The sequence below is a fragment of the Bufo gargarizans genome, chromosome 4, assembly GCF_014858855.1.
Source record: "Bufo gargarizans isolate SCDJY-AF-19 chromosome 4, ASM1485885v1, whole genome shotgun sequence".
Lineage (NCBI taxonomy): Eukaryota > Metazoa > Chordata > Amphibia > Anura > Bufonidae > Bufo > Bufo gargarizans.
The window spans coordinates 384,274,070-384,301,732 of NC_058083.1; the positions used below are offsets into that span (position 1 = coordinate 384,274,070).

Consider the following 27,663-nt stretch of genomic DNA (forward strand, 5'->3'; position numbering starts at 1 on the left):
GGCAATCACTGCAAATGATTTTGATCTTTGTTAGGAAACTCTGAAAGGAGCTAGGGTCAGCGGTGGACTTTCCAACCTTTCTTTCTCTTTCCGAGGCATGGATGTTATTAGAGAAGCCATGCATTCTGTGTTTCTGTACCATGCTATTAAGGTAAGGATTTATTTAGAAATCCCAGATTCTATAGATTTGTCAATAATCCAAAATAAACATATTGTACATGTACTTCTGCACATTTTGTTAAACGTAGTAGTGTATTTATCTTCACTAAAAAAATGAGGTGAATGTGCAGATGTGTCACCATGGTTGAAAGTACAAAGCAAAACCACACACAATGCCGCAGCACCCTGACCACCGTGAATATATAATTGGTAAATGTTGCTAATAATATATACACTAAATAAATGAATATGAGGAACTTGGGGTGTGTGTGTGTGTATATGTGTGTGTGTGTGTATATATATATATATATATATATATATATATATATATATATATATATATAAATATTTGTCCCATGACTCGGTGTCCTCTTCTAGATGGGACCCTATCCCCTCTTTGGGCCTCATATAACTAAATAGTTTAGAGGGCCTCTGTCAGCAAATTTGGTATGTATGAAACTGACCTATTACATGTGCGGTTGGCAGCTGAAGACATCTGTGTTCGACCCATGTTCATATGTGTCCCCACTGCTTAGAAAAATGTTTGAATATATGCAACTCCTAGAGGCTCATCTCTATCTGCAACTGCAGCGCCCCCTTAATTTTGATTAACGGGTCCAGGCAAATCAAAGTGCTGAGAGAGCAGAGTCTATAAGTGTAACAGCAACGCCGTTGCTCCTAGAGGCATTTTTCTCAGCAGTGGGGGCACATATGAACATGGGACAACACAGATGCCCTCAGCTGTCAAGCACATATGTAACAGGTCAGCCAATTCCATAGATACAAATCTGCTGGCAGATGCCATTTAATTGGGTTTGGTTTTACTATATATATATATATATATATATATATATATATATAATAAATATAATATAATATAATATAATATAATATAATATAATATAATATAATATAATATAATATAATATATATATATATATATATATATATATATATATAGAAAACCAGAGAAATCCAGCGGGAGCATCAACCTGGGTGTGGGTGCACTATCCGGTATAAGGTAGCGGCAATACCTCAATTGTTATAGTAGCAGGAAAGTCCAGAATGCACTCCAAAATAAAAGTGAAAAAAAAGTGATTTATTCACCCATAACAGGCACAACTCGCGACGTTTCGGCTCGCAGAGCCTTTCTCAAGCGAGAAAGGCTTGGCTTGAGAAAGGCTCTGCGAGCCGAAACGTCGCGAGTTGTGCCTGTTATGGGTGAATAAATCACTTTTTTTTCACTTTTATTTTGGAGTGCATTCTGGACTTTCCTGCTACTATATATATATATATATATATATATATATATATATATATATATATATATATATATATATATTAAAATGTGACCTCTGGTGATAAAATTTCTTGTGCTCACATTCCTGGAGATTCAGCCTTTGAATCTGAGTCGCAATGACACAAATATTGTCGTAATCTTCATTTACGTTGGGGAATGTTGCAGTTGTGCCATATTGTCGTCTTTTTGTTGTCTGTAGGTTGGCATGGACATGGGGATAGTGAATGCAGGAAGTCTTCCGGTCTATGTTGACATTGATAAAGAGTTACTTCAACTATGTGAAGATATCATTTGGAATAAGGATCCTGAAGCAACAGAGAAGCTTTTAAAATATGCACAGGTAAAAGGCAGTGCACAAATCTACTGCTTAGTGGTGAAAGGGGTTTTCTGCAATGGACATTATCACCTATTCACTGATTAGGTGATACATGTCTGATTGGTGAGCGCTCGGACCCACACAGGTCATTAGAATGGCACCCCTTCATTCCTCCTCACTGCATGATCCTAGTGAAGAAGAGCTTGAATGGAGCATGAGCCCTGCCTCTCCATTCTATGTCTACAGGGCTGATGGGAGCCGGAGAGCAATGTACTTGGCGCGGTCAGGGCCTGGGGCAGATCTTCACCAAGCTGGACTGGAGACGCTGCTGGATCTGGTCAGTCAGGTCACAGTGCAGGCAGAGGAACAGGACAGGGACATTTTACAAAGTGCAGACACAGAAAACTAAAGGATTTTATCCAGTCACAACTGATGTTTCTAATACACACCTTAGCTGCTGCAGAACCTCTTAATACACACATAATACACACCTTTTAATAATACTTGTGTTCCTGCTGTGTTTTTTCTCTTAAGACCACAGCTAAAGGTGGTAAAAAGGTTAGCTGCTGCAGAACCTCCTAATAGACACCTCAGCTGCTGCAGAACCTCCTAATATACATGGAGAGTATTCTTACATGGAGAGGGATACAATAGGCCAGAAGAACTACAACTCTCAAAATTACCAGACTGTGCAAAGGCATACTTTTAAATTACATGGAGAGGGATATAATAGGACAGAACTACAACTCCCAGCTTTTCTAGGATGTTATGGGTTATCCCAGGACACCACTAACCTCTCCTCCAGGCACCACACAGAAGCTCCACCCCCTCACAGCGATATCCCACAGGTCTTTCACCAGTCCTCTGTACTGGTCACATGATGATGACCTCACCAAAGGTCCTTCAGACTTCTGCTGCTCTGCTATTCCTTGGCTTCCTGCACTGGTCACATGGTTGACATCACCATAGGTCCTTATCCACTTCTTACATTCTGATGTAGCCATACAAGTGTAATTAGTGGGCGGGGCCTATCCTCCACTGCAGGCCCCCCTTTCCCACGGGCCTCATAGCAGCTGCGTGGTCTGCCTCTATTGGAGGTACGCCACTGCCCTGTTCATTCATAGGAAACTTAAGCTTGGATTTCTGGAACCATGTCAGAATTAAGTGGCATCTCACTTATTTTGGGTACAAAATCCATAAATCGCTGCAAAAGGTGCACCACAATGATATGTAACTGACAATACTGGCTAATCCCTCAGGCTAATGTTAAAAACTGAGACTTTAGCCAATGTATTCCAGTCAGAAACAACACAGAGCCCTTTTGCACCACCGTCAAGGTATCTCAGTGTGGCATGGGTCCTACCACTAGACTACCTATGGTGTGTGAACACTGTCTGAATGGTGCTAAGCTCTAACTCACAGCCAAGCCCTATCCCTTCTCCCACTGCATGAGTGATCTCACTATGGAGGTATGTGGGAGCTTGGCTGTGAGTTAGATCTTAGCACCATTCAGACCGTGTTCACACACCGTAGGTAGTCTAGTGGTAGGACCCATGCCACACTGAGATACCTTGACAGTGGTGAAAAAGGGCTCCGTTGTGCTCCTGACTGGAATACATTGGCTAAAGTCTCAGTTTTTAACATTAGCCTGAGGGATTAGCCAGTATTGTCAGTTGCATATCATTGTGGTGCACCTTTTGCAGCGATTTATGTATTTGTATATTTTCATCCACACACTACAATCTTGTGTAGGATGCCATTGTGGTGCATGTGGTCCGCTGCCGACATCCTCCATTTTATGCATTTTTTTTGCTGGGGATTACTGCTAGTAACGGATCACATGCAGAGGAATTGCTCCCCGGTTATAAACCTGCTACAGTGTTTGGGGTTTTGGAGCATTTCCTCCCATTTAGGCCACTTTATTTTAGTGATTTTACTAAATCCATAGCAAAAATCCAGCCTTTGATTTCAACTGTAGAAAATTCATGATTTTATCTGGTAAGTGCATTTTTTTTACTCTACATTAATACCGCACTTTTAATAATACTTGTGTTCCTGCTGTGTTTTTTCTCTTTAAGACCACAGCTAAAGGTGGTAAAAAGGTTATCCAGACTGATGAGTGGAGAAATGGCTCTGTGGAGGAGAGGCTAGAATATGCTCTGGTCAAGGTAAGTACATGGAGTAACTGGACAATAAAATTATTTTACTGTTTAGCACATTTTACATTTAGGCAGGGCCTTGGAGGCAGTAGTAAGTGGTGCAAATCATGGCATAACCCCTTGAACGGAGTCTCAACTGTTTTTGGGTTCTACTTGGATGCTGCATTCCAGTTTCCATCAGCCAAGGCTTTACCTTCATCTGAGGCTAGAAGGTGATGGAGTCAGGCATTGTGGTCTGCAGTCTTCTTTCGGTTTGAGGGTTTTACCTGACGGACTGCTGTATCTTCATACTTTAGTCATAGTTAAACAGCCAAAATAATGGCGGGTCAGAGGAGCGTTTCCACTGCCATCCTGCTGACGACGGTTGCTTTTGGCAGTATTGCTCGTTCATCCCCTTGCCTTATAAATTCATAATATAATTCTGTTACATACTATCTGTGCTTTTCTTCTGTTTGTTTCTCAGGGCATTGACAAATACGTCATTGAAGACACAGAGGAGGCAAAAGCAAATAAAGAAAAATATGCAAGACCCCTTCACATTATCGAAGGGCCCCTCATGAATGGCATGAAGGTTGTTGGAGAGCTGTTTGGTGCTGGAAAGATGTTCTTACCACAGGTAGAATAGAAGTTGTTGACAGCATATTATTCCAGGTGGTATTTTCTGTGGAAAAAATGGCTAAAATGGACAGTTTCAACTAGTTTGGTGTGTACGTATTGCCCGAGCTATCAGTTGCTGTGGCTGTGGCAACCTCTTGGTACAAACTTATGGATAGGTCATCAGTATCTGATCAGTGGTGTCCGACACCCGATCCCCTGCCTATCAGCTGTTTGTGAAGGCACTGGCGCTCGCAGTGCTGCTGCGTTCTACTCCCAAAACAGCTGATTTGGGGGGGGGGGGATGTGGACCTGGTAGTTGTACCCCCACCAATCCGATACTGATGACCTATCCAGACCAGGGACCATTTTCTTGATCAGTGTGGGTACCAGCGGTTGGACTTACACCAATCTATAATTTATCCTCTATCCTTTGGATAGTGTATAATTTGAAATAATCAGAATATTCCTTAAAGAGTAACTACAGTTTTGGGACATATTAGAACTTTTGATTGGTGGGGGTCCCAGCTCTGAGACCCCCACTGAGTGGTCAGAAGAGCAGCTTCTCTACGCTGCTGAGTGCGAGACTGTAGATGGTTTCAGTAGAAAGTCTATGAGCTCGTCCACAGTCTTGCGTGCAACAGCAAGGAGAAGCTGCTTTTGGCTGAACGCTTCTGACCCCTCATTCTAGTGATTGGTGGGGGTCCAAGACTTGGGACCACCGCCTATCAACCCTTCTGATATGTCCCTATGACCCACCATATGTAGTGTAGTTACTCTTTAAAGGTTGTTGAGCAGTATTTCCTTAGCACCAATTATGTTGCAAGTGTTCCTGTAACTTGATTGGCACTGAGACAGGTTTCTCCAAAAATACATTTAGGTTGGAACACTTTAAAGAGGTATTCACAGTGGTACATTGGTCCCCTTATGATGGGACATCAGTGTGTGGTTGGTTCAGATATAGTTAGTAGAAAGACTCTCTGCTGTACCACCATGCAGTTGTGTCTGGTACACTGTCTGGGCTCCATTCACCTGAATGTGGCTGAACTGTAGTATCAGAAATGGCCACAGTGACCAGGATGACAGTCACTTTCCCAGCAAGCATCACAGCTTCCTGATTTGATCTTTTGGCTTCCGTATGTCTCATGTTTCTGTATTATTAAAGCATTTGCCATATCTTTTTTTCCTGTAAAGGTGATAAAGTCTGCCCGGGTCATGAAGAAGTCAGTGGGATATCTAATTCCCTTTATGGAGAAAGAGAGAGAAGAGATGAGGGCTATAACTGGAAATACAGAAGAAGAAGATGTAAGTTTCTCTCCCATAATATAACATCTAGTTACCAGAAACATATAGCAAAGTATAGCATCGGTTTGTATTGTTTGAGCTGCGGTTGGTCTGGGAAATGCAGCCATGTTTCCCAGACCGAGCGTGGCCCTGTGATTTAGCCCTAAGACTGACGTTTCTTAAATTGCTGCATTGTTAGTTATAGTAATCACTAAACAACTTTTCCGGATCTGGGCTGCACATCGTGCGGCTGCATAGAAATAAATGGGTCCGCAATTCTGTTCCGCAAAATGCGGGACAGAATTGCGGACGTGTGAATGGACCCTTAAGGTGGAGTTAGATGAACCAATAATTGTCCAGATTATCGGAAACAACCCTTTCTGCGAACGCTCATTCCTGAGAATATGGCCACCTGTGCCGCTGATCATCCGATAAACAAGAGGTATGCTTGTTCATCGGGAGATCCTGTCATTCGTGCAGGCAGCGATCTGTCATCGTCTAAACAGCGATCTGCTGCCCAGAAACAATGATTCTGTATGGGGACGAGACATTGCTATGGTGATTCCTCATCCTCATACTGTGAAGGAGAATCTCTGCATGTAAATGCAGGGGTCTCCTTCACTGAGTGAGCAGCCGACTGTCGGGAATGAACGCTCATTCCTGAGAATCGGCCGCTCCATCGCCTTTACTCTTCTGTCTTGGAAATAAAGGGGGAGATTTATCAAAACTGGTGTAAAGGAAAACTGCTTTAGTTGCCCATAGCAGCCAATCACATTTCTAAAGGAGCTCTGAAAAATGAAATGTGGAATCTGATTGGTTGCTATGGTCAACTAAGCCAGTTCTAATATACACCAGTTTTAATCTCCCCCAAAAAGCCTAGGATCTCTGTACATTGTTAGACCTTGCCTTCACATATGTTAATAAAAAGAAATAGAAGTTGTCAGTAGTGCTCGCGTTGGGTGACTGGCTGTATTGCTCCTGTACTCGGTTATAATGCAGTGAATAGTCGGGGGTCGTTACCTTCTTCAGTTGCTAGTGTCAGAGCAGAGCACGCTCTCTGTGCCTCTGGAGTGGCCTCTGGCTGGTGGGGAAGGCGAATTCAGTACACATTGTGTGTGTGTGTAACAAACTAACACATGCTCCTGGCTGTGCCATGTGATTGTATATGCAAACTGACTGAGCTCCAACGACGGAGAGCACCGTCACTGATACTCAGACCTCATTGGGTGTACCTATGGTTCCAATGCAATTATAAAGCCATCAAATTTTGAAGTGTTATATGAGCAGCAGAACACCTTAGACAGTATCAATTCCACAATGCCGATACTGGCGGCATTAGTGTAGTTTACCCGAATGTATCAAACGTAGTTAGGGTTTGGATGCCCACCCATTCATCTCAATGGGGCCAAAAAACATGCAGACAGCACGCTCATGTGCTCTCCACATCCTTTGTCCTTAAAAAAAAAAAATGCAACATGTCTTATTCTTGTCCAATTTGCGGACAACGATAGGACATTTCTGCAGGAGTTAAAAAAATAAATAAAAAATTCTTAGATAACCCAAACACTAATTGTTATGCAAATACTTACCCATAAAATAATGGATCAGGGTATGGTAAGGTATTAGGCACATGCCAGCGAATATTAGCAGCACCGGTCTTATGCAAAGCTCACACTTCCCACAAGTCCTATAAAAGATACAAATATAACACCTGTTCTAGCGAATCTACGTTATTGCCACCTTGCAGGCCTATGTATTCATTTCCTAATAGATTTATGTGGATTCGGTCACAAACTTAATGTAGGGAATTTAGCATCTGTCCCCCCTTTTACACGCAGTGCACACGGGCATATGACTCATGGAAATTACATCATGAAATAATACTGATTATAACATCCGTCACCACACAGCAGTGTATACCAGGGCTTCCCAATAAAAGTATAGGAGATATGTGGAATCAGAGTGCATATTGAGGGGGACTCTGCACACTGAGTCATATGGGTCTGCTTAATTATTTCTCGTACATTCCATTGGGGGACACAGACCATGGGTATAGCTTAGAGGTATTAGTAGGAGGGACACTATGCAAATATAAAAGAGCTGCTCCTCCTCCTCGGGCTATACCCCCCAGGCTCCACCAGGGGGAACTCAGTCTTTGCTTAGTGTCTGGTGAAGGAGGGTGACACTTATTGATTCTACTCCTTTTTGTTATTTTCATTCTAGATGGGGACACAGGTCGGCATAGCGCTTTCCTGGTCCCCCGTGGAGTGCCCGCCGCCGTCTTTTAGTCCCTGCTGAGACTCTCTGCTCCCATTGAGGTTTTTTTCTATGTGGCATGACTTTTCTCAGCGTGGCGCCGCTTCTACCATCCCACAGCAGCACTCGCCAGCGACGGATCTCCCGCTTCATTCGGGGGCCTCCGACAGCACTGCAGGGAATGACGTACCTTCATTAACCCCCGCTACGCCGCGTTCGGCGCCGGGGGACATTTTTTCATATAGCGCAGGGAGTGGAGCGCGCGCTCTTTTCGCGCTTCTATGACGTATCCTGGGGGCGGACCTAGCGCTTCGCTCCGGCATCTTCCTCCGCCTGCTGAGAAGCTCCTTGCGCCTGTCGCTGCTCCCCTGCTCCTCTCTGGTGGTGTTTTTCTGTGTCGTTGCCTGGGTGGTAGGAGTTTCCATTTTCTAACTGCAGCTGGTAGATCTTTTTATGGTTGCCATCATGCCTAAGTCTGCCAAAACCCCTTCTCGGGCCCCAATGGGGTCCTGTATGGCGTGTCTTCTACCACTTTCTGTCACTGGTACCTGTGCCTCCTGCCCTGCCCCTGGACAGGATCATCCTTCTCCTCCTTCTCTTGCCCAGCCCAGTTCCCTCCCTGTCCCTGCGGAGCCTGCGGTACCCGCTTGGGAGCGTCTGGCGTGGCCGCTGATTTGGCCTTAGTCGCCAAGGCAGCCATGTCCTTTATGGAACGTATGGCAGTTTCCAATCCAGTGGCGCCAACCACTCAGTCTCCTCGCAGTGGTTCCCGCAGAGGACGCCTGACTACTAAGAGGCAGCGTGAGCGGCAGCATGCCTCCTCGGATGACTGTTTCCCCCCCTAGTCTAGAGGCGCGTTCGGACGACTCTCTCCCCCCCCCCCCTAGGGAGCGCAAGTCTGAAGGGGAATTGTCCGGCTCGGACGAGGTCATAGAGCCGGACCCTCCGCCTAAACTCTCCACCATGGTGGCTGACTTAGTAGCGGCTGTCCGTGACACCTTTAATCTCCAAAGGGATTCTCCTCCTTCCTCTAGGTGGGAGTTCACCCTTTTCGCGTCCAAGAAGCCGGAGGCTGCCGCGTTTCCTATCCATGAGGAATTTTCCGCGGTCCTATCCAGGGCCTGGGACCGTCCTAATCAAAAGTTTTCTGCCACCAAACGCATGGATACACTTTATCCTTTTCCGGCTGACAGTGTGGAGAGAGTCTTCTCCCCCTGAGGTGGATCCCCCGGTGGCCAGGTTAGCCAAAAACACGGCCCTCCTTGTCCTAGACGGCTCCTCTCTGCAAGACGCTGTGTACAGGCGCCTAGATTCTCTTTCCAAATCCATTTTCTCACTGGCGGGCTCGTCACTGCGACCTGCCTTTGCCTCGGCATGGGTGGCCAGAGCTCTCTCGGTGTGGTTGCAGCGCCACCACCAAGACCTGGCGGAACAAGATGCGTCTACTGACACACTAGATTTGGTTCTCCAGATGTCTCAGGCTTCCAAATTCCTTTGCGAGGCTTCCATGGACATTGGTTCCCTCTTTGCCCGCATTTCAGCCCTCTCGGTCATTCAGCGCAGAGAGGTCTGGTTGAAGGTGTGGGATGCCGACGCTTCTTCCAAGCGTTTCCTGGCAAACCTCCCATTTGAGGGTTCCAGACTTTTTGGGGCTGAACTGGACGAGTTAATCTCTGCCGCTACAGGGGGCAAGAGCACTCATCTTCCACAACCTAGGTCCACGCGCCCCTTTCGGACCAGGTCTTCCGGTTCCCGGTACCAGTCCCTTCGCCGCTTCTCGTCCAGCAGGACGTCGTCTGCTTCCTTCGCAGGGGGGTTACAGGACTCCCGCAAGAAGCCCTCCTTCAAGCCCCAGCCTTCCTGGCGCCCGAGGGCGCAGTCGGCCCGCCCTGCTGCTCCCAAGCAGTCTTCTGCATGAAGGGACGCCCCCACCCCTCGTGGTGGGGGGCTGCCTGCTCTCTTATCAGCAGGTTTGGAGGGCTCATGTTCAGGACGCCTGGGCTCTAGAAATTGTAACATCGGGTTACAAGATAGAATTTGCGTCCAGACTGCCGGAAAGTTTTTTCCCTTCTCGCGTTCCGGGGGATCCAGCCCGAGCCTCGGATCTCTTGATGGCAGTTTCTTCCCTTCTGGACCGGGGGTTATTACCCCAGTTCCCCCAGAGGAACAGGTCACAGGTTTTATTCCAACCTGTTTGTGGTCCCAAAGAAGGAGGGGTCGGTGCGTCCGATCCTGGATCTGAAGCTGCTCAACAAGTTTCTGCGGGTGCGGAGGTTTCGAATGGAATCCCTCCGCTCCGTTATTGTTTCTCTTCTTCCAGGGGAGTTCCTCGCATCCGTAGACATCCAGGACACCTATCTGCATGTCCCGATCGCAGAATCTCACCAACGATTCCATTGGTGGCCGGCACTATCAGTTTGTCGCCCTTCCTTTCGGGTTAGCGACCGCCCCTCGGGTCTTTACCAAGATCCTAGCGCCGCTCATGGCTCTTCTTCGCACCAGGGGCATTCCTTTGCTGCCCTACCTGGACAACATCCTGATAAAGGCCCCCTCTTTTCCGCAGGCCGAGGACAGCGTCCGGGTCACTGTTCAGACCTTGGAACAGTTCGGCTGACTGATCAACTTCCAAAAAATCCTCTCTCCTCCCGGCCCAGAAACTCTCCTTCCTGGGGATGGTTTTGGATACCTTGGCCGCCAAAGTGTTTCTTCCAGACTTCAAGTCCTCCCAGATCCAAGGGGCAGTGTCGCACCTGCTGCGCTCCCCACGTCTCTCCATCCAGGAGTGCATGCGGTTTCTGGGTCTTATGGTAGCCTCTTTCGAGGCTGTACCATATGCCCAGTTTCACACTCGTTCGCTGCAACAGGAGATCCTTTCCCTCTGGGACAGGACCTCTCGTGGTCTGGACGCTCGCTTCCGCCTGTCTCTGCGGTTTTGGGCAGCTCTTCCTTGGTGGCTGTCCCCGATGAACCTGATGTCGGGAAGATCTTTCCTCCCGTTCTCCTGGACGATCGTCACCACCAATGCCAGCCTCCTGGGTTGGGGCGTCGTTCTCCGGTCCCGTACGGTTCAGGGGGTTTGGTCGGCGACAATCTCGTCTCCCGATCAACATCCTGGAGCTGAGAGCGATTTTCCACTCCTTTCCTTGCCGGCCGCCCGGTGAGGATTCAGTCGGACAATGCCACGGCGGTGGCTTACATCAACAATCAAGGCGGGACCCGCAGCCGGGCAGTGATGCAGGAGGTGCAGAGAATTCTGCTGTGGGCGGAGTCGCACGTTCCAGTGTTGTCAGCGGTATATATTCCAGGAGTAGACAACTGGACAGTGGACTTTCTAAGCCGCAACAAGGTGGATCTAGGTGAGTGGTCTCTGCATCTGGATGTATTCGAAGACGTGTGCCGCAGGTGGGGCCGTCCGGATGTGGACGTCCAGGTTCAACAACAAGCTCCCAGTGTTCCTGGCTCGCGCCCGAGATCCGAAGGCGTACGGGGTGGAGGCGCTGGTGTCTCCGTGGCAGAACTTCAGCCTCCTCTATGTCTTCCCTCCACTTCCTCTGCTGCCGAAGGCTCTACGCAAGATCGAGGCGGAAGGGATTCCGACAGTTCTCATCACACCGGATTGGCCTCGCCGCGCATGGTTCTCGGACGTGGCTCGGATGCTGGCGGACGCCCCATGGCCTATTCCCGACAGAAGATCTGCTGTCTCAGGGCCTGCTCTTCCACCACAATTTACAGTCACTTCGTTTAACGGCGTTGCTGTTGAAACCGCCATCCTGAAGAGGGGGTTCTTGGATTCGGTGGTTAGAACCATGATCAGAGCGAGGAAGCCGACTTCCTCCTGGATCTACTATCGTACCTGGAAGGCCTTCCTTGCCTTTTGTCAGAACTCTGGTTTTTCTCCCCTTCGTTTTTCCTTCCCGATGGCTCTCTCGTTTCTTCAGTCCAGACTCGAGATGGGACTGTCACTGAGCTCCCTGAAGGGTCAAGTTTCGACTCTGGCCTGTCTTTTTTTCAGAATTCCCTTGCTGTCTTGGGTCCTGTGAGGACTTTTCTTCAGGGGGTGACGCATTCGGTTCCTCCGTACGTTCCCCCTTTACCTCCTTGGGATCTCAACTTGGTCCTGCGCGCCCTCCAGACGGCCCTCTTCGAGCCTCCTGAGGGAGGTCTCCCTGACCTTTCTCACCTGGAAAGTGGTCTTCCTTGTAGCCATAACTTCCATCAGGCGGGTATCGGAGCTAGCCACACTTTCCTGCCAGGAGCCTTTTCTGTTTTTTCACCAGGATAAGGTGGTGCTCAGTCTGGTTCCCTCCTTTTTGCCCAAGGTGGTCTCCCCTTTCCACCTTAACGAGGGTCTTGTCCTGCCCTCTTTTTGTCCTTCTCCGGCAAACCCCAAGGAACGCGCTCTCCATTCCCTGGATGTCGTCCAGGCCCTGAAGGTGTATCCGACGACTACCGCCTCCGTCACCTCCGATGGTCTGTGTCCCCCAATGGAATGTACGAGAAAAGGAGATTTTTTTTATTTATTTTTTGGGGTGAAACTCGCCTGTAAAATCTTTTTCTCGTCTTTTCCATTGGGGGACACAGCTCCCACCCATTCTGCCTGTTGCGGGAGGGGTTCAGTTCAATTCTGTTTGTGGTTGGACCTCATGGGCTTTGGTCCGATGGCTTCCATTATTTTTTTCTTCCTCCTTCTCCTACTGCTTTTGCAATGCCTGAGTTCCTCCTAGTGGAGCCTGGGGGTATAGCCCGAGGAGGAGGAGCTCTCTTATATTTGCATAGTGTCCCTCCTACTAATACCTCTAAGCTATACCCATGGTCTGTGTCCCCCAATGGAAAAGACGAGAAAAAGATTTTACAGGTGAGTTTCACAAAAAATCTCCTCCTTAGGCGTATGTGAGTAGAGGAGGCAATAATTATTTTATATCAGAACATTCACAAAGACCGGAGTTGAGGCTGATTCATATAAAGGCACTGGGTCTGGGAAACACGAGCCGTGTGTCTGCTGCATCTCCCGGACCAACCCCAGGCCGCCTGACCCCAACTGACTTGATCACAACGATTTATGATAGTCAGTTCCTATCTGATCACTGCTGTATTGTACTCACATCATCCATGTGAGTACAGTGCAATAGAGCCGCGATCAGATGGGAACTAACTGTATTATAAATCAATGTGATGCAGTCAGTTTGGGTCTGACGAGCTGTGCTCTGTCTGGGAGATGCGGCCAACACACAGGCTGAGCGCAGTCATGTGAATCAGGCCTAAGGCGACTCACATTTTATTGACACGTCTTTCTTATCTAGTCCCTTCACCCTTGGTGATGTCTGCCTATGTGATTATTTAACATTGACGATGGGCAGAATTGCATATGTTAACCCTTTAGGCACTCAAAATATTGTAATAGGATTTTGTTTCAGTGTTGGTATCACTTTGTGTATCAGTGGCAGCCATTTTTTATTACTTTACAACTGCTTTGGTGTGTTGTTCATATTTTCTTTATTTTGTTTTCTTTTTAGCTCCCTTCACCTGAAATGCTGTGTAACCATCTTCATCCTCGTTGTATTATTATGACTAGTATATTACCATATGCTCATTTTTCCTGTTTTTTTATGATATACTTAGGATCCATACCAAGGAACCATTGTAATTGCTACAGTTAAGGGGGATGTGCACGACATTGGCAAGAATATTGTTGGCGTGGTGCTTGGCTGCAACAATTTCAGGTATACAATTGGGAAATACGTTATATACACGTTTATAAGCTCAGATCCTCAGTAAATGTTACCTTTTTACAACTGTCTAATAATGCCTCTGCAGGCCGCACCAAGTGGAACTTCTTTTTGTAAATGCAAACTGGTGATTTGAGTTTTTTTTTTTTTTTTTCCCCAAGTAGTTATAAAGAAAATTTTAAATCCTGTTTTAATGTAATTTAACTCTTGCAATATCCCCACAACCTCCTTATTTCTTCTGTATAGAATCTTTTTTTAGGCAAAATATAATTTAAACTTTTCATCCATAGCGGAAATGTTGGCAAATTAGGTGATTTTAATAAATTTTCGGTATCGCTAGCAAAATCACAAATGTTATCCTTCACATATAAAGTCAGTGATGTCAGTAGCTGTTGTAACTTTTCAGTTTTTCCAATGACTGAATATGGGTACAGTAACATTGTGAAGAGAAAATTAGGGTTTATTGTTCCATTTATTTATCGTCAATGTATTCTTGATCTTGGGTTCTAGGGTTATCGACTTGGGAGTCATGACTCCATGCGATAAAATTCTGCGCACTGCCATTGAAAATAAAGCTGGTAAGTAGGTTTAAACTTTGTTTTCCCTTTTTATAGAACTTCACACAGTTTTAAGAATTTACCATTTAGTTCCTGATGATGATTTGATAATTCTTTGTAGCCGTCATACCTTTTTTTTTATGATGCAGAGCTCCAAATCCACTGCATAGACCCTTCAATACTAGCCATTGTTTCTGCCTTTGCCTTTAGCAGCTTACTGCATACTGCTTATACTTGGCCTAGGCAGCGTGCTGAATCTCCTTTAAAGAGACCAGTCCCATGTGGAGACTTACTGGAAGTACACCATGGTATGGATACTTATTGGCAATGCTCCTTGGGAAACTAATACCCATAGAGTATTTCCATTAGGTCTCCATAAAGGACTGGTCTTTTTAAGCACCCTGGAAGCCACCTCCAAGGCATCACACTGAGCCAGCCAGAATCTTACTCCATACTAATGAGGGTCAAGCACCCGAAACGGCTGTCTTTGGACAGATATCTGGCTTGGCTATAATCCCTTATCAAATCCCAATAGATAGCGCTGGTGAGATGGTTCTCTTTCTTGGGAGAAACCTCACTGCTTATACATAAAATTTAAAATAATAAAAGGACCTATGCGCACCACTTAGTCCCCCACCAGGACTGCTGCTTCGGTTTCTATGTACAGGCTGCAGCAGTAGCTGTATATGGCTTATGTGCTTCAGCCAATCACTGGCCTCAGCAGTGTATGGCACAAGACCGCCCGCTGAGGTTGGCAGCATTGGTTCTCTTGGCTGAATGCTAGTTTGACCAAGTGTGCATGCTTTCTTAATGGGGAAGTGGAATAATCCACTGTCAGACTATTCTGGCAGTGGCTTATCCTCTTGAGAGCAAAGGAAGGACATATTGAGATCCAGTCCTTCTCTTTTAAAAAATCTGCCTCCAAGGAGTGTGTGTGTGTAGGGGGGGTCAGGACGCTCCCATAGACATTAGGTGGTCAGCCATGGGATGAGCAGTTGTAATTGCACCTCATTGCGACTATAATCTACACTGTGTGCACTTAAAAACTGGAGGATGCAGCGCTTGCATTAGTGCCGCCACCCTTTCAAATAGCCGATCTTCAGGGGTACTGACAGTCAGATCCTGGGCGATTTTGCTGTTTAGGACCTTTCCTGAGGATAGGCCATCAATATCCTGACACAACCCCTTATGATATTAATTTTAACTGCGTGAAGCATTTACGTTAATATGGGACTGAGGCTGGTTAGCCAGTTTGTGCATGAGCAGTTTTACTATTACAGGCCATTAGTAAAGCACTGATATTCTTTGCTGCAGATATAATCGGTTTGTCTGGCCTGATCACCCCTTCCTTGGATGAAATGATCTTTGTTGCCAAAGAAATGGAGCGTCTCTCAATAAAGCTTCCATTATTGATTGGCGGAGCAACTACTTCTCGGTATGTTCTCTTTTTCTTTACATAAACCTCAGGTGGGTAATACGCTCATTCAGACAGCCGTATGCTGTCCGCAAAAATGCGGATCCATTTTTTTGCGGATTAGATGCTGTCCCATTCACTTATATGGGCCCTTTTCTTCCATTGCACGGCTTGGCAAAAAAAATGAAACATGTCCTATACTTGTCGGTAAAAATCAGGACATGGCCCTATTGAAGTCTATGGATCAGCGAAAAAAAAGTAATGCAATCCGTTTTTCTCGCCCAGTTTCCTTGGGGGACACAGAAGACCTTGGGTATAGCTCATCTCCATAGGAGGCGTGACACTAAGTGAAAACTGTTAAGCCCCTCCTCCACAGCTATACCCTCAGCCTGGAGAGAGAGACTGCCAGTTTTTGCTTAGTGTCCAAGGAGGCAAGACACTCCCTGCTCTGCAGGGCTCTTTTCTCCTTGTTTTAATTTTTGATTTTTACTTTTTTCTTTTCTTTTTGTTCCAGAACATCAGGGACAACAGAGACGCACTAGACCTCTCTGTTTCTCCCGGGGTCGAGCTGCGCCAGTGCCGGTCATCCGCACTGCTGCCTCCCCCACAGAAGGCAAGGTGGATCAGGGCAGCCCAGCTCCCCTACATCCCGCCAGCACAAGGGTCGCCCGCACGCCAAGCCCCTCTTCCAGCGTCCTGCCACTACGGTGCCAGTAGCTGAAGGGGCGACCCTGCTGGAACGGACCGAGGGTGAAGACGGCTATGGTGAGAGATTGGCTTCTCCAGCCCTACGTCCCCCCCCCTCACCCCTCACCCCACCCCGGTCTCCTGCGTGCCTGACCCCCATACTGACAGGCCCTCTGGACCCTTTTGTTCCTGCTAGCCCTAGGCTGGCCCCTGGCTGCCACAGGGCGACATTTTTCTCCCATAGGACATTGGCACCCTTCTTCCTGCAAGAAGAATGCCTGGGGAGCTGCAGAGGTTCGCACCTAGCTGCCCCTGACGTAGGGGTTAGGCAGGCTTCCCACCCTCACAGACCCGGTCTCAGGGTCCCCCTCCCTCTTACCGGCCACTGCTTCAGGGCCACAGGGCCCGCGCCTTGCTGCCCCTGACCCATCACGGGCACCGGTCCGGTCAGCACTAATATTCCGGTGCGGCCGGGCGCCGCAAAAGATTTTAGGCTCCGCGGCTCCCGCGGCGGTCCGCCATTCCAGGCCCCCTTACTTCCAGCCGGCGGGGTGGGCTCCCGCGGCCAGCGAGCCACCATTCCAGTCCCTGTCTCTTCCGGCCGGCCGGGTGGGCTCCCGCGCCGGCAAACCACCATTCCGGGCCCCTGTCTCTTCTGGCCGGCGGGGTGGGCTCCCGCGGCCGGCATTGGGCTATGCCCCAGCAGGTGGCGGTCGGCGGGGCTCCGCTACTTTGGTCCCAGGCTTCGGCCTGCTGGGCCGCAATCCTGACCGGCCCGCGGGGTGGGCTCCCGCGGCCGGTTTGAAGCGCCGTTCCGCCGCAGGTCCCGGCGGTATGACGGGCCGGGGGCCGCAATTTAGCCCCCGGCTTCGCGGCCTACTAGGCCGCAATATTCCGGTCTCTGGTGGAGGGGGCGGGAACTTCTCCAGGCGCGAATTTTCCCGCCTGGAGGTTCCTCCGCCCCCAGGGGATCGCACGCCGCCCTCCAGGCCGGATCCCTGTTAACCCTTTGGGTGCAGGCCGGCTCCCAAAATTGGGTCTGTATAGTTGGCCCCCCTTTTTTCTCCTGTCTCTCAGGGCCCCTATATGGTGGCTCCCCTTTAGCCTCAGAGGCTGAGTTTAAATAATAATTAAAAAAAAAAAAAAAAAAAAAAAAATGAAATAAAATAAAAAAAATAGATCATGATTTCTATTGGGCTGCGCTTGACGCTGCAGCCTCATCAGTAATGCTGCATGTCTGCATGACCTTTCCACAGGCGGCATGGTGTTGCGCTCCCAGCCTGCGTCGCTGCTAGGGCATTTCCCCTTTTAGGCGGTTTTCTTGCCTCTTCCAGGATACGGCGCTGGCCAAGTGCATTCGGCCCTCTGTAGGCAGCATTCATCATCTCTCCAGTTATGGTGCCTGCCATGTGCATCCCCCCCCCTCCTAGGCGGGCTACTGCACTCTCCCTGGCTGACCATGTGCATGACCCCCTTCTTAGGCGGAATGCTGCACCTTCACCGGATACGGTGCTGGCCTTGTGCACGACCCCCTTCCATAGGCGGAACGCTGCACTCTCTGGATTTGCTGCCGGCCATGTGCGTGACCCCCTTCCGTGGGCGGAACGCTGCACTCACTGGATTCGCTGCCGGCCATGTGCGTGACCCCCTTCCTGGGCGGAACGCAGCACTCTCACTGGATCTGTTGCCGATCATGTGCATGACCCCCTTTTTTAGGCGGGATACTGCACTTTCACCGGATACGGTACTGGCTGTGTGCACGACCCCCTTCCATAGGCGGAATGCTGCACTCTCGCTGATGTGCTATGATGTACTTATGTACTATGTTATTATGCTGCACTCTCGCTGATGTGCTATGATGTACTTATGTACTATGTTATTGTGCTGCACTCTCACTGGTTGCGCTGCCGGCCTTTTCTTAGGCGGTATGCTGCACTCTCATTGGATTCCCTGCCGGCCTTGGGTATGCCTCCTTCCCTCAGGCAGCATACATACATCCCTCTGTCTTTGGGTGTTTCCTCGCAGGTACGTTGCTGGCCACGTGCATGTACCCCATACATGGCAGGGTGCTTGCACTCTCGCTGGATCCGCTGTCGGCCATAGGCATGACTCCTCTTCCGTAGGCGGTGTACGCACTCTTGCTGGATTCGCTGCCAGCCAGGGGCATGCCTTCCTTCCTCAGGCGACATGCACGCGTTCTTAGTGACTGTGTTTGTCTCTCGCCAGTACGTTGCTGGCCATGTGTATGACTCCCATGCATGGCGGTGTGCTCGCACTCTCCCTGGAGGAGATGCTGGCCATGTGCTTTACCCCCCTTTTTCTGGGCGGTGTGCTACACTCTCACCGGATACATTGCTGGCCATGAGAATGGCCCTCTATCATGGGTGGAACGCTTGCACTTCCATTGGATACGGTGCTGGCCTTGTGCGTGACCACCTCTCACTTCAAGGGCAGAATTTGGCACGCTCATGGGATTCACGGCTGTCCTTATATGGCTGGGCTGGACTTGTACATGTCCCCATTCATTGGCAGAGTAGTTACTCTCTCGCTGAGTTCAGTGTTGGGTGTATTATTGCACACTCATTTAATGCTAGGATACCCTGTGCATGTTCCCCTTTCACTAGGTGGACCTCCTGCGTTCCTGCTGGTTTATAGGGTATGTCCTGCTTCTCTGAAGTGGGTTCGGCCTTAGGCATCACTCCCTTTTGGGACGGGTCTTTGCACTCTTGCCAACTGTAGTTGGCCAGGTACAATTTCCCCCCTTTCGGGGTGGACTGTTGCGTTCCATCGCATGCTATACTGGTTTTGTGCATAACTCCCTTTCAGGTTGCACTTTGCGATTCCGTACATGCTGTGGCGCTCTGGGACGAGCCCCCCTTTTCTCGCCCAATTCCTTGGGGGACACAGGAACTCTTGGGTATAGCTTATCTCCATAGGAGGCGTGACACTAAGTAAAAGACTGTTAAGCCCCTCCTCCAGCAGCTATACCCTCAGCCTGGAGAGAGAGACTTCCAGTTTTTTGCTTAGTGTCAAGGAGGCAAGACACTCTCTGCACTGCAGAGTTGTCTTGTGAAGATTTAGAGTTTTTAATTTGATTTTACTTTTTTTTTTTTTTTTTTCACTTGGATTTTTCCACAGGGACAACAGAGTCGCAGTAGACTTCTCTGTTTTCCCGGGGTTGAGCTGCACCAGGGCCGGTTATCCGCCCTGCTGCCTCCCCCACAGAAGAAAAGGAGGACCAGGGCAGCTCATGCTCCCCTGTATCCCGCCAGCACTGGGTCGCCCACCTGCAAGCCCCTCTCCAGCTACTGTCACTCTGTGCCAGTGGCTGAAGGGGCGTCCCAGCTGGATGGACTAGAGGGTGAAGACGTCGCAGGTGAGGTGGCTAGTGCAGCCATTCCGCTCCCCCGCTCCCCCCCCCCCTCCCTCCCTCCCCTCTCCGGAGGGTTCGGTGCTCCTCTCTGACTCCCCTTTACTGATGGCCTCGTTGCAGGCGCGATTCGGCGGCCGGGCGCCCTGTTTTGTACAGTCTGGGAGCGGCGCGGCGGCGATGACTCATGGGGGAGACTTGTTTGAGGGCGGCCGGGTATGCGACCGCTGTGCCGTTGCATGGCAGGACGCCGACACCCGGTCCTCCTCTTTGGGCTCCTACCTTGCTTCCGCTGCGGCGGGGGCCATTGGGGAGTCCTGTGATGGTGGAGCGCGGGATTTGAATCGCGCGCGCGCGCGATAATGTTTTCGGTGGGGGGCGGAGTTTCGGACCGGCCAGCGCTGGCTTGGTCTTCATTCAGAGGCCGGACGACTTTCTTCCCGCGCCTCTTTAGTCCCGCCCACTCTCGTGCCTGCGTGCTTCTGGGAGCTCACTGCAGGACGGACCATTGCTCTGATTGCACACCGCCGTTCTTCTGCTGCTGCCGCTGCCGTTCAGCTTCCTTCTGTGACCTGGTAGGACTGTTGACCCTTCCTCACTGTAGCCCCCTGGCCTGGACTCGGGTTTTTTTCTTTGCTCCTACCAACATGTCTGACCCCTTAGTGCCGGTGGGACCTTGGTATCATACCTGCACCGCATGTAAGGCGCCCTTTCCTCAAGGGCAGTCTGACCCGCATTGCTCGCTTTGCAAAGACCCATCGCAGGGTCCGCCATCTGTTGTGTCACCCCCTGGCCTCTTGGATCCCCCTGACTGGGCTAGATCCCTCTCCCAGGCTGTGGTTAGTCTCACTAGCGTTGTGGGCCGACTTGCAGATGTGTTGCCCTTGTCGCAGCCGGATGATTCCCCTGCTGGGCCCTCCGGGTCCGCTGTCCTGGCCGACCCGTCTGAGTCTCTCTCTGCAGGCGATTCCTCTAGAGCCCGCCAATCCCAGAAGCGGCCTAGGGCGGATCACCGGTCATCCTCGGATGCTTCGGTATCCCCCCCAAGGGTGCGTTCTCAGTCGGGCCCTTCCTCCTTGCAGGATTTGCCCTCTGAAGGGGAGCTGGTTGATTCAGATTGGGATATGGATTCGGCGCTGCCTTCAAAGCTGGCTTCCGCTGTGGGCCACCTTATAAACAGTATCCGTGATACCTTTAAAATTCGCGATGATCCTCCTGATCCTGAGAAAACCAGTGTTTCCTTTTTTCGCCAGAAGCAGGCTTCGGCGGTTTTTCCCCTCCATGCTGACTTTTCGTCAGTGGTTTCTAAGGCCTGGGCCCGTCCTGATGCACGGTTTACCCCGCCAAAAAAGTTAGATGTTTGTTATCCGTTTCCGGCGGATTGCATCACAAACTGGGCGTCTCCTCCCAAGGTCGACCCCCCTGTGGCTCGTTTGGCCAAGAGCACGGCTATTCCCGTCGCAGATGGTTCTTCCTTACAATCCACTGAAGATCGCCGTGTAGAGGCCCTTACAAAGGGTATCTTTTCGGCCTCCGGATCCGCGCTTCGGCCAGTCTTTGCTTCCGCTTGGGCGGGTAAAGCGGTTTCAGAATGGGCATCTCAGCTGGATCTGGAGCTTGAATCTGACGTCCCTATTCAAGACCTCTGTGCCCTGACTCAACTTATCGTTCAGGCTGGAAAATTTGTATGTGAAGCATCCCTGGATGCAGGGGCTCTTATTGCCCGTTCGTCTGCTCTGGCCGTGTCTGCTAGGAGAGAGCTTTGGTTAAAGGTTTGGTCGGCGGACGCCGCGTCGAAGCGGTCTCTTACTAGCCTTCCTTTCTCTGGTGCTCGTTTGTTCGGAACCCGTTTGGATGAAATCATCTCGGAAGCCACGGGGGGGAAGAGTACTCATCTTCCCCAATCCAAAGCTAGGAGCTCCACTCGTGGTCGTCCCACCTTCTCCCGTTTCAGGTCTTCTCGTAGGGCTTCCGCTCCTCGCTCCGCTTCTGGTCCGTCCACTAACCCTGTCCAGGACAGGCGTAAGAAACCCTTTTTTCGGACCCAGCCCTCCTGGCGCAAATCTCAACCTGCTCGCGCTCCCGCGACCAAGCAGCCCCCCGCCTGAAGGTGCGCCCCCACCCACCCGGGTGGGGGGACGTCTCCTCCTGTTCAGGGACTTCTGGCAGGCGCACGTCTCCGACGCCTGGGCTCTCGAGGTTGTGTCTTCCGGATACAAACTCGAGCTTGCGTCCCTTCCCCCAGTTCGGTTCTTTCGCTCTCGGGTTCCCCGGGATTCCCGAGGGGCGGCCGATTTCTTTGCTGCCGTTCAGACTCTTCTAGACAAAGGGGTCATCATCCCGGTTCCTATGGGGGACAGGTTCAAGGGGTTCTATTCGAACCTTTTTGTGGTCCCCAAGAAGGAGGGTTCGGTGCGACCCATTCTGGATCTGAAACGGCTGAACCGCTTCCTTCGTCTTCAGCGGTTCCGGATGGAGTCTCTCAGGTCGGTGGTGGCCTCTCTGGAACAGGGGGAGTTCCTGGCCTCCATCGACATCCAGGACGCCTACCTTCACATTCCAATCGCACGGTGTCATCAGTGCTTTCTGCGTTTTGCAGTGGGGTCCGAACACTACCAGTTCGTTGCCCTTCCCTTCGGGCTGGCGACGGCCCCTCGTGTTTTCACGAAGATCCTGGCCCCGGTCCTCGCCTTACTTCGTTCCAGGGGAGTTTTTCTGCTTCCATATCTGGACGATCTCCTGATCAAGGCGCCTTCTCTGTCACTGACTTCAGCCAGCGTGGATCTCTCGCTGCAGACCTTGCGCCAGTTTGGTTGGGTTATCAACCTACCCAAATCCTCTCTTGTTCCTTCCCGGCAATTGGTCTTTCTGGGGATGCTGCTGGATACCGATTCAGCGGTGGTTCGTCTTCCGTTGGAGAAGCGCCTGCTCCTCCATCGGTCGGTTCGGAGCCTTCTGTCCCACCGCCGTCCTTCTTTCCGGTTCAGCATGCGGGTCCTGGGTCAGATGGTGTCCTGCTTCGAGGCGATTCCTTACGCGCAGTACCACTCCCGCACCTTTCAGACGGCCATTCTGTCCGCTTGGGACAAGTCCCAGGAGAGTCTGGATCGGCATTTTCCCCTTTCCCCCCAGGTTCGTTCCTCTCTCCTCTGGTGGCTGCGGACCCCTCTTCAGGGGAAGTCTTTCCTGCCAATGTCTTGGCTGGTGATTACCACCGATGCCAGTCTGCGGGGTTGGGGGGGAGTGTTTCCTCCCCGATCCGTCCAGGGCACTTGGTCTCCGTCGGAGTCCAGACTGCCGATCAATGTTCTGGAGCTGAGAGCCATTCTTTTCTCGCTCCGACACTGGACTTCGTTGCTGCAGGGTCTCCCTGTTCGGGTCCAGTCGGACAATGCCACGGCTGTGGCGTACATAAATCACCAGGGGGGCACTCGCAGCGCGGCGGCGATGAGGGAGGTGTCTCTGATCCTTCGCTGGGCGGAGGTTCATGTTCCGGCCCTTTCGGCCATTTACATTCCGGGGGTGGACAATTGGGCGGCGGATTTCCTCAGTCGGACGACGATCGACCCGGGGGAGTGGTCTCTGCACCCCGACGTCTTCGAGTCTCTTTGTCTCCGTTGGGGTCGTCCGGACGTGGATCTCATGGCCTCCAGATTCAACTACAAACTTCCCATCTACGTGGCCAGGGCCAAAGATCCGGACGCTTACGGCGCGGACGCGCTCGTCCTCCCCTGGACGGAGTTTTCGCTCCTCTACGTGTTTCCGCCCCTGCCTCTTCTTCCGCGGGTCCTTCGGAAGATTGCGGCGGAGGGCACGCCAGCAATCCTAATCGCCCCGGACTGGCCGCGTCGTCCGTGGTACGCCGACCTTATGTTGCTTCTGGCAGACGCTCCCTTGCCTCTGCCTCTCAGAGAAGACCTCCTCTCTCAGGGGCCGATCTTCCACCAGCATTTAGGGTCGCTACGTTTGACGGCGTGGCTATTGAAACCGCGGTCCTGACGCGGCGGGGGTTTTCGGCTGACGTGGTCCGTACCATGATTCGTGCACGAAAACCGGCCTCGGCCAGGATTTATTATCGTACCTGGCGGGCCTATTTGGCTTTCTGTGAGGCCTTGGGGACTCCCCCTCTGAGGTTTTCCCTTCCTACGGTTTTGTCCTTTTTGCAATCTGGTCTGGTTCTGGGCTTGGGTCTCAGTACCCTGAAGGGTCAGATTTCGGCTCTTTCGGTCCTTTTTCAGCGTCCGCTGGCTCCGCTCGGTCCGGTTAAGACCTTTCTTCAGGGGGTTGCTCACTGTGCTCCCCCCTATCGCCCTCCTGTTCCTGCTTGGGATCTCAACATTGTGTTGGCGGCTCTCCAATCTTCCCCTTTCGAGCCTCTGCGCAGGGTTTCCCCTCGCTTGTTGTCTTGCAAAGTTTTCTTTCTCGTCGCTATCACGTCTCTTCGGCGTGTGTCTGAGTTGGCGGCTCTTTCTTGCGTGGAGCCCTTCTTGGTTTTTCACCAGGACAAGGTGGTTCTCCGTCCTGTTCCGGAATTTCTTCCGAAGGTGGTGTCCGCCTTTCACCTGAATGAGGATATTGTCCTTCCTTCTCTGTGTCCGGCCCCGTCGCATCCCCGGGAGCGGGAGCTTCACCGTCTGGATGTTGTTCGGGCTCTCAGGATCTACCTGGATGTGACCAGACCCTTTCGGCGTACGGATTCTCTGTTTGTAATTCCGGAGGGTCCGCGCAGGGGGCTGGCGGCGTCTAAGGTGGTTGTTGCCCGCTTTCTCAAGATGGCTATCGTTGAGGCTTACCGTGCTCGGGGCAGGGATCCGCCCTTTGGTGTTACCGCTCATTCTACCAGAGCGGTCGGGGCTTCCTGGGCTCAGCGTAATCGTACCTCGGCTGAACAACTGTGCAAGGCGGCCACCTGGTCTTCTTTGCACACGTTCACCAAGTTTTACAGGGTGAACACTTATGCCTCGGCGGATGCTGCTTTGGGCCGCTTGGTTTTGCAGGCGGCGGTGCCTTAATGTTTGCGGTGCCTGGTTCGCTTTTGATTGTGGTCCCTCCCTGTTTGTGGACTGCTTTTGAACGTCCCAAGAGTTCCTGTGTCCCCCAAGGAATTGGGCGAGAAAACGAGATTTTTGTATAACTTACCAGTAAAATCTCTTTCTCGCTCTTCCTTGGGGGACACAGCGCCCGCCCATTGTTTTTTTTTGTTGGCCTTCGGGTGTTTTTTTCTGGCTTGTTGGTATTGGTTTGGTTACTCCTTGCCTTTGTCTTGCACTACTTGGGCACATAACTGGAAGTCTCTCTCTCCAGGCTGAGGGTATAGCTGCTGGAGGAGGGGCTTAACAGTCTTTTACTTAGTGTCACGCCTCCTATGGAGATAAGCTATACCCAAGAGTTCCTGTGTCCCCCAAGGAAGAGCGAGAAAGAGATTTTACTGGTAAGTTATACAAAAATCTCGTTTTTTCTAGGTGGGTTGGCCTTCTCGCTGCTTGCGGGGCTGCTCGTTCGTATGCCTCACCTGCTTCCTGCGGCATACCTTTGTTTCTTGGGAGCCGATGCTTGCCGCCAGCCTTGCACTCGTCCCTAGGGAGTTCATTCTGTCCTCTTGACCGGACAGGCTCTATTTCTCTCTGCTGCACCGAGCTGGGTGGTGCTCATTCATTTAGTTGGCCTTTCATTCCAGGGAGTGTTCGTGGGTCCTAGATGCATGCCCTTTGCGTCCTTCTGCAGCATTGCTTCCCTGCGCTAGTGGTCCCATGGTCGAGAGTGCTGTTGTCTGCGGCGCCTCTCGAATTCTTCATTGGCGCTGGCAGGACTGCGGTTCCCTTGCCTGCCGCAATTTCCTCCTCTTCGGATGCAGTGTGGTATGAGTCCTTCCTCTTGGCGCCTCTACGCTTCTGTCTGATCTGCTACCGGGTTCGGGCTGCTCTTCTCGGGACGGTCACCCAACTTCTCTTGGGTGCTGGATTACCCAGGTCCGGAGGACCTCCGCCTTGGGTTCTTCAAGGTATTCGCCTTCTGCGAGGCGGTGGACCGGGCGTCTCAGTGTAGCGGGTTCTGTTTTTGAGCTGTCTTATGGCTTCCCTGTTGCCCACTCCTCCTCCTTTCGGTTGGAGGGTGTTATGTCGGCCTCTGTCTCGACTGCCTCTTTTCGCCGGCTTTGTTTGGCTCCCGCTCTATACAGATCACTCCGATGTGGCTTCCCGCCAGACTTAGGAGGCTGTGTTTTCACTGTCCTCCCCTCTGGGGTGAGCCTGGTTGTTCCTGTGGATGGTTCCGGTGTTCCTTTTGGCCTCGTACTGTCTCCCTTGTTCGCGCTGGCTGTATTAGCTGTGTGCTTATTTACCGAGTCTACCGCGTTCTGTCCTCCCGCTGGGTGCAGATTGCGTGGCCCGTTCTAAGACGATGGTCCTGATGTAGACTTACCTTCTCGGTAACTTGGGGGGACTACCTTTTCGATTCAGATTGTCCTTTGATCCCACACAGGGGCTGTACAACGTTGTTACATCAGCATGGTCTTTAGCCTGCCTTCTCCTGGCATCTGGCGGATCCTTTGGGTTCTTTCCATCTGTCCTTCTGCTCCCCCATTCGGGTGGATGCGGGTCAACGTTGTTCGGGGCCGACGGGGCTAGTTTTGTCGACCCTTCTGCCCGTGTTACTGGTCTGCGCCTGTTCTCATTGGGTTTTCGCCTGTCATTCGGGTTCACTGCTGTCCACTCCTGGCTGTGTCTCGTCCAGGATCTGTCGTAAGACTTAGGGTTTTTTGTCTGGGGTTCTGTGGGAAGCTGTGCATTCCCCACTCTGAAGTTCTTTCCCCATGGTTCTGTCTTTTAGTTGAGGTGTCAAGTGTCGGCGCTGTTGTTCCTCTTCCAGCGTTCCCGGCCCTCTGGGCCTGCCAAGACCTTCTTCCTCGGAGTGGCTCTTTGGTTCCTCTGTACTGTCCTTCGGTACCGCCCTGGGGACTATATCCTGAGCTCTCGGCGCTCCAATCTTGCCCTTGGAGCCGTTACAGGAGTTCTCTCTATCCTTCTGTCCTGTATGGTTGTGTTCCGTATCAGTCGTGTCTCTGACGGGTGCCGGCATGGCCCCTTTTTTTGTTACGAGCTTTCTGTCTTTTCCAGGACAGGGCTGTTCTGCATCTCGTTTCTTCCTTCCTTCCTTCTGAAGGTGGTGTTGCCTTCGCTTCAACACCTCACCTATTTGGACGTTGTTTGGGCCTGGCCGTTTTTTACTTGGAGATCTCCGACTCTTGCAGTCGTTCGGCCTCTTGGGTTTCCAGGAGGTCTGTGCATAGGGTTGGCAGACTCCAGGGTGGTTTTCCTCCGCTTGATCAGATTGGCTATTGCTGAGGTTACCGCACCTAGGGCAGGATTCTGTCTTTGGTGTCGCCGTTCCTTTCACCAGAGCGGTCGGTGCCTCCTGGGCCGGAGGCATTGGGCTTCGGCCGTGCATTTGGGCACGGCGGCCACAGGTCTGCCTTGCACGCCTTACTGAGTTCTACAGGGTGCATACTCTGACTTTGGCAGATGCTGCCTTACCCCGCCTGGGTTTACAGGCGGCGGTTCATTGATGCCTTTCGGGTGCTTCGCCTTGGTGCTGTGGTCCCTCCCCCTTTTGGACTGCTTTTGAACGTCCCAAGGTCTTCTGTGTCCCCCAAGGAAACTGGGCGAGAAAATGAGATTTTTGTATAACTTACCAGTAAAATCTCTTTCTCGCTCTTTCCTTGGGGGACACAGCACCCACCCATTAATTGTTTTTTCTCTGTGCGTTTTCCGAGTTTTTGTTACCCGTTGGGTAGTTGGCTTGTTGGTTCCTTGTTGGACTTTGCCTTTTCTCACTGCTTGGAC

The 27,663-nt window shown here is 51.0% G+C and overlaps 1 protein-coding gene across 2 annotated transcripts in view; it reads left to right on the forward strand.

Annotated features, from left to right (window-relative positions):
- MTR (5-methyltetrahydrofolate-homocysteine methyltransferase) overlaps positions 1–27,663 on the forward strand; it is a 123,558-nt gene that overhangs the window by 58,384 nt on the left and 37,511 nt on the right. For both annotated transcript variants that reach the window (XM_044289004.1, XM_044289005.1), the window contains 8 exons: positions 35–151; positions 1,659–1,799; positions 3,854–3,943; positions 4,398–4,550; positions 5,723–5,833; positions 13,688–13,788; positions 14,305–14,372; positions 15,666–15,786. In XM_044289004.1, the coding sequence (XP_044144939.1) occupies positions 35–151; positions 1,659–1,799; positions 3,854–3,943; positions 4,398–4,550; positions 5,723–5,833; positions 13,688–13,788; positions 14,305–14,372; positions 15,666–15,786 (902 nt within the window). The remainder of the gene's footprint in view (positions 1–34; positions 152–1,658; positions 1,800–3,853; positions 3,944–4,397; positions 4,551–5,722; positions 5,834–13,687; positions 13,789–14,304; positions 14,373–15,665; positions 15,787–27,663) is intronic.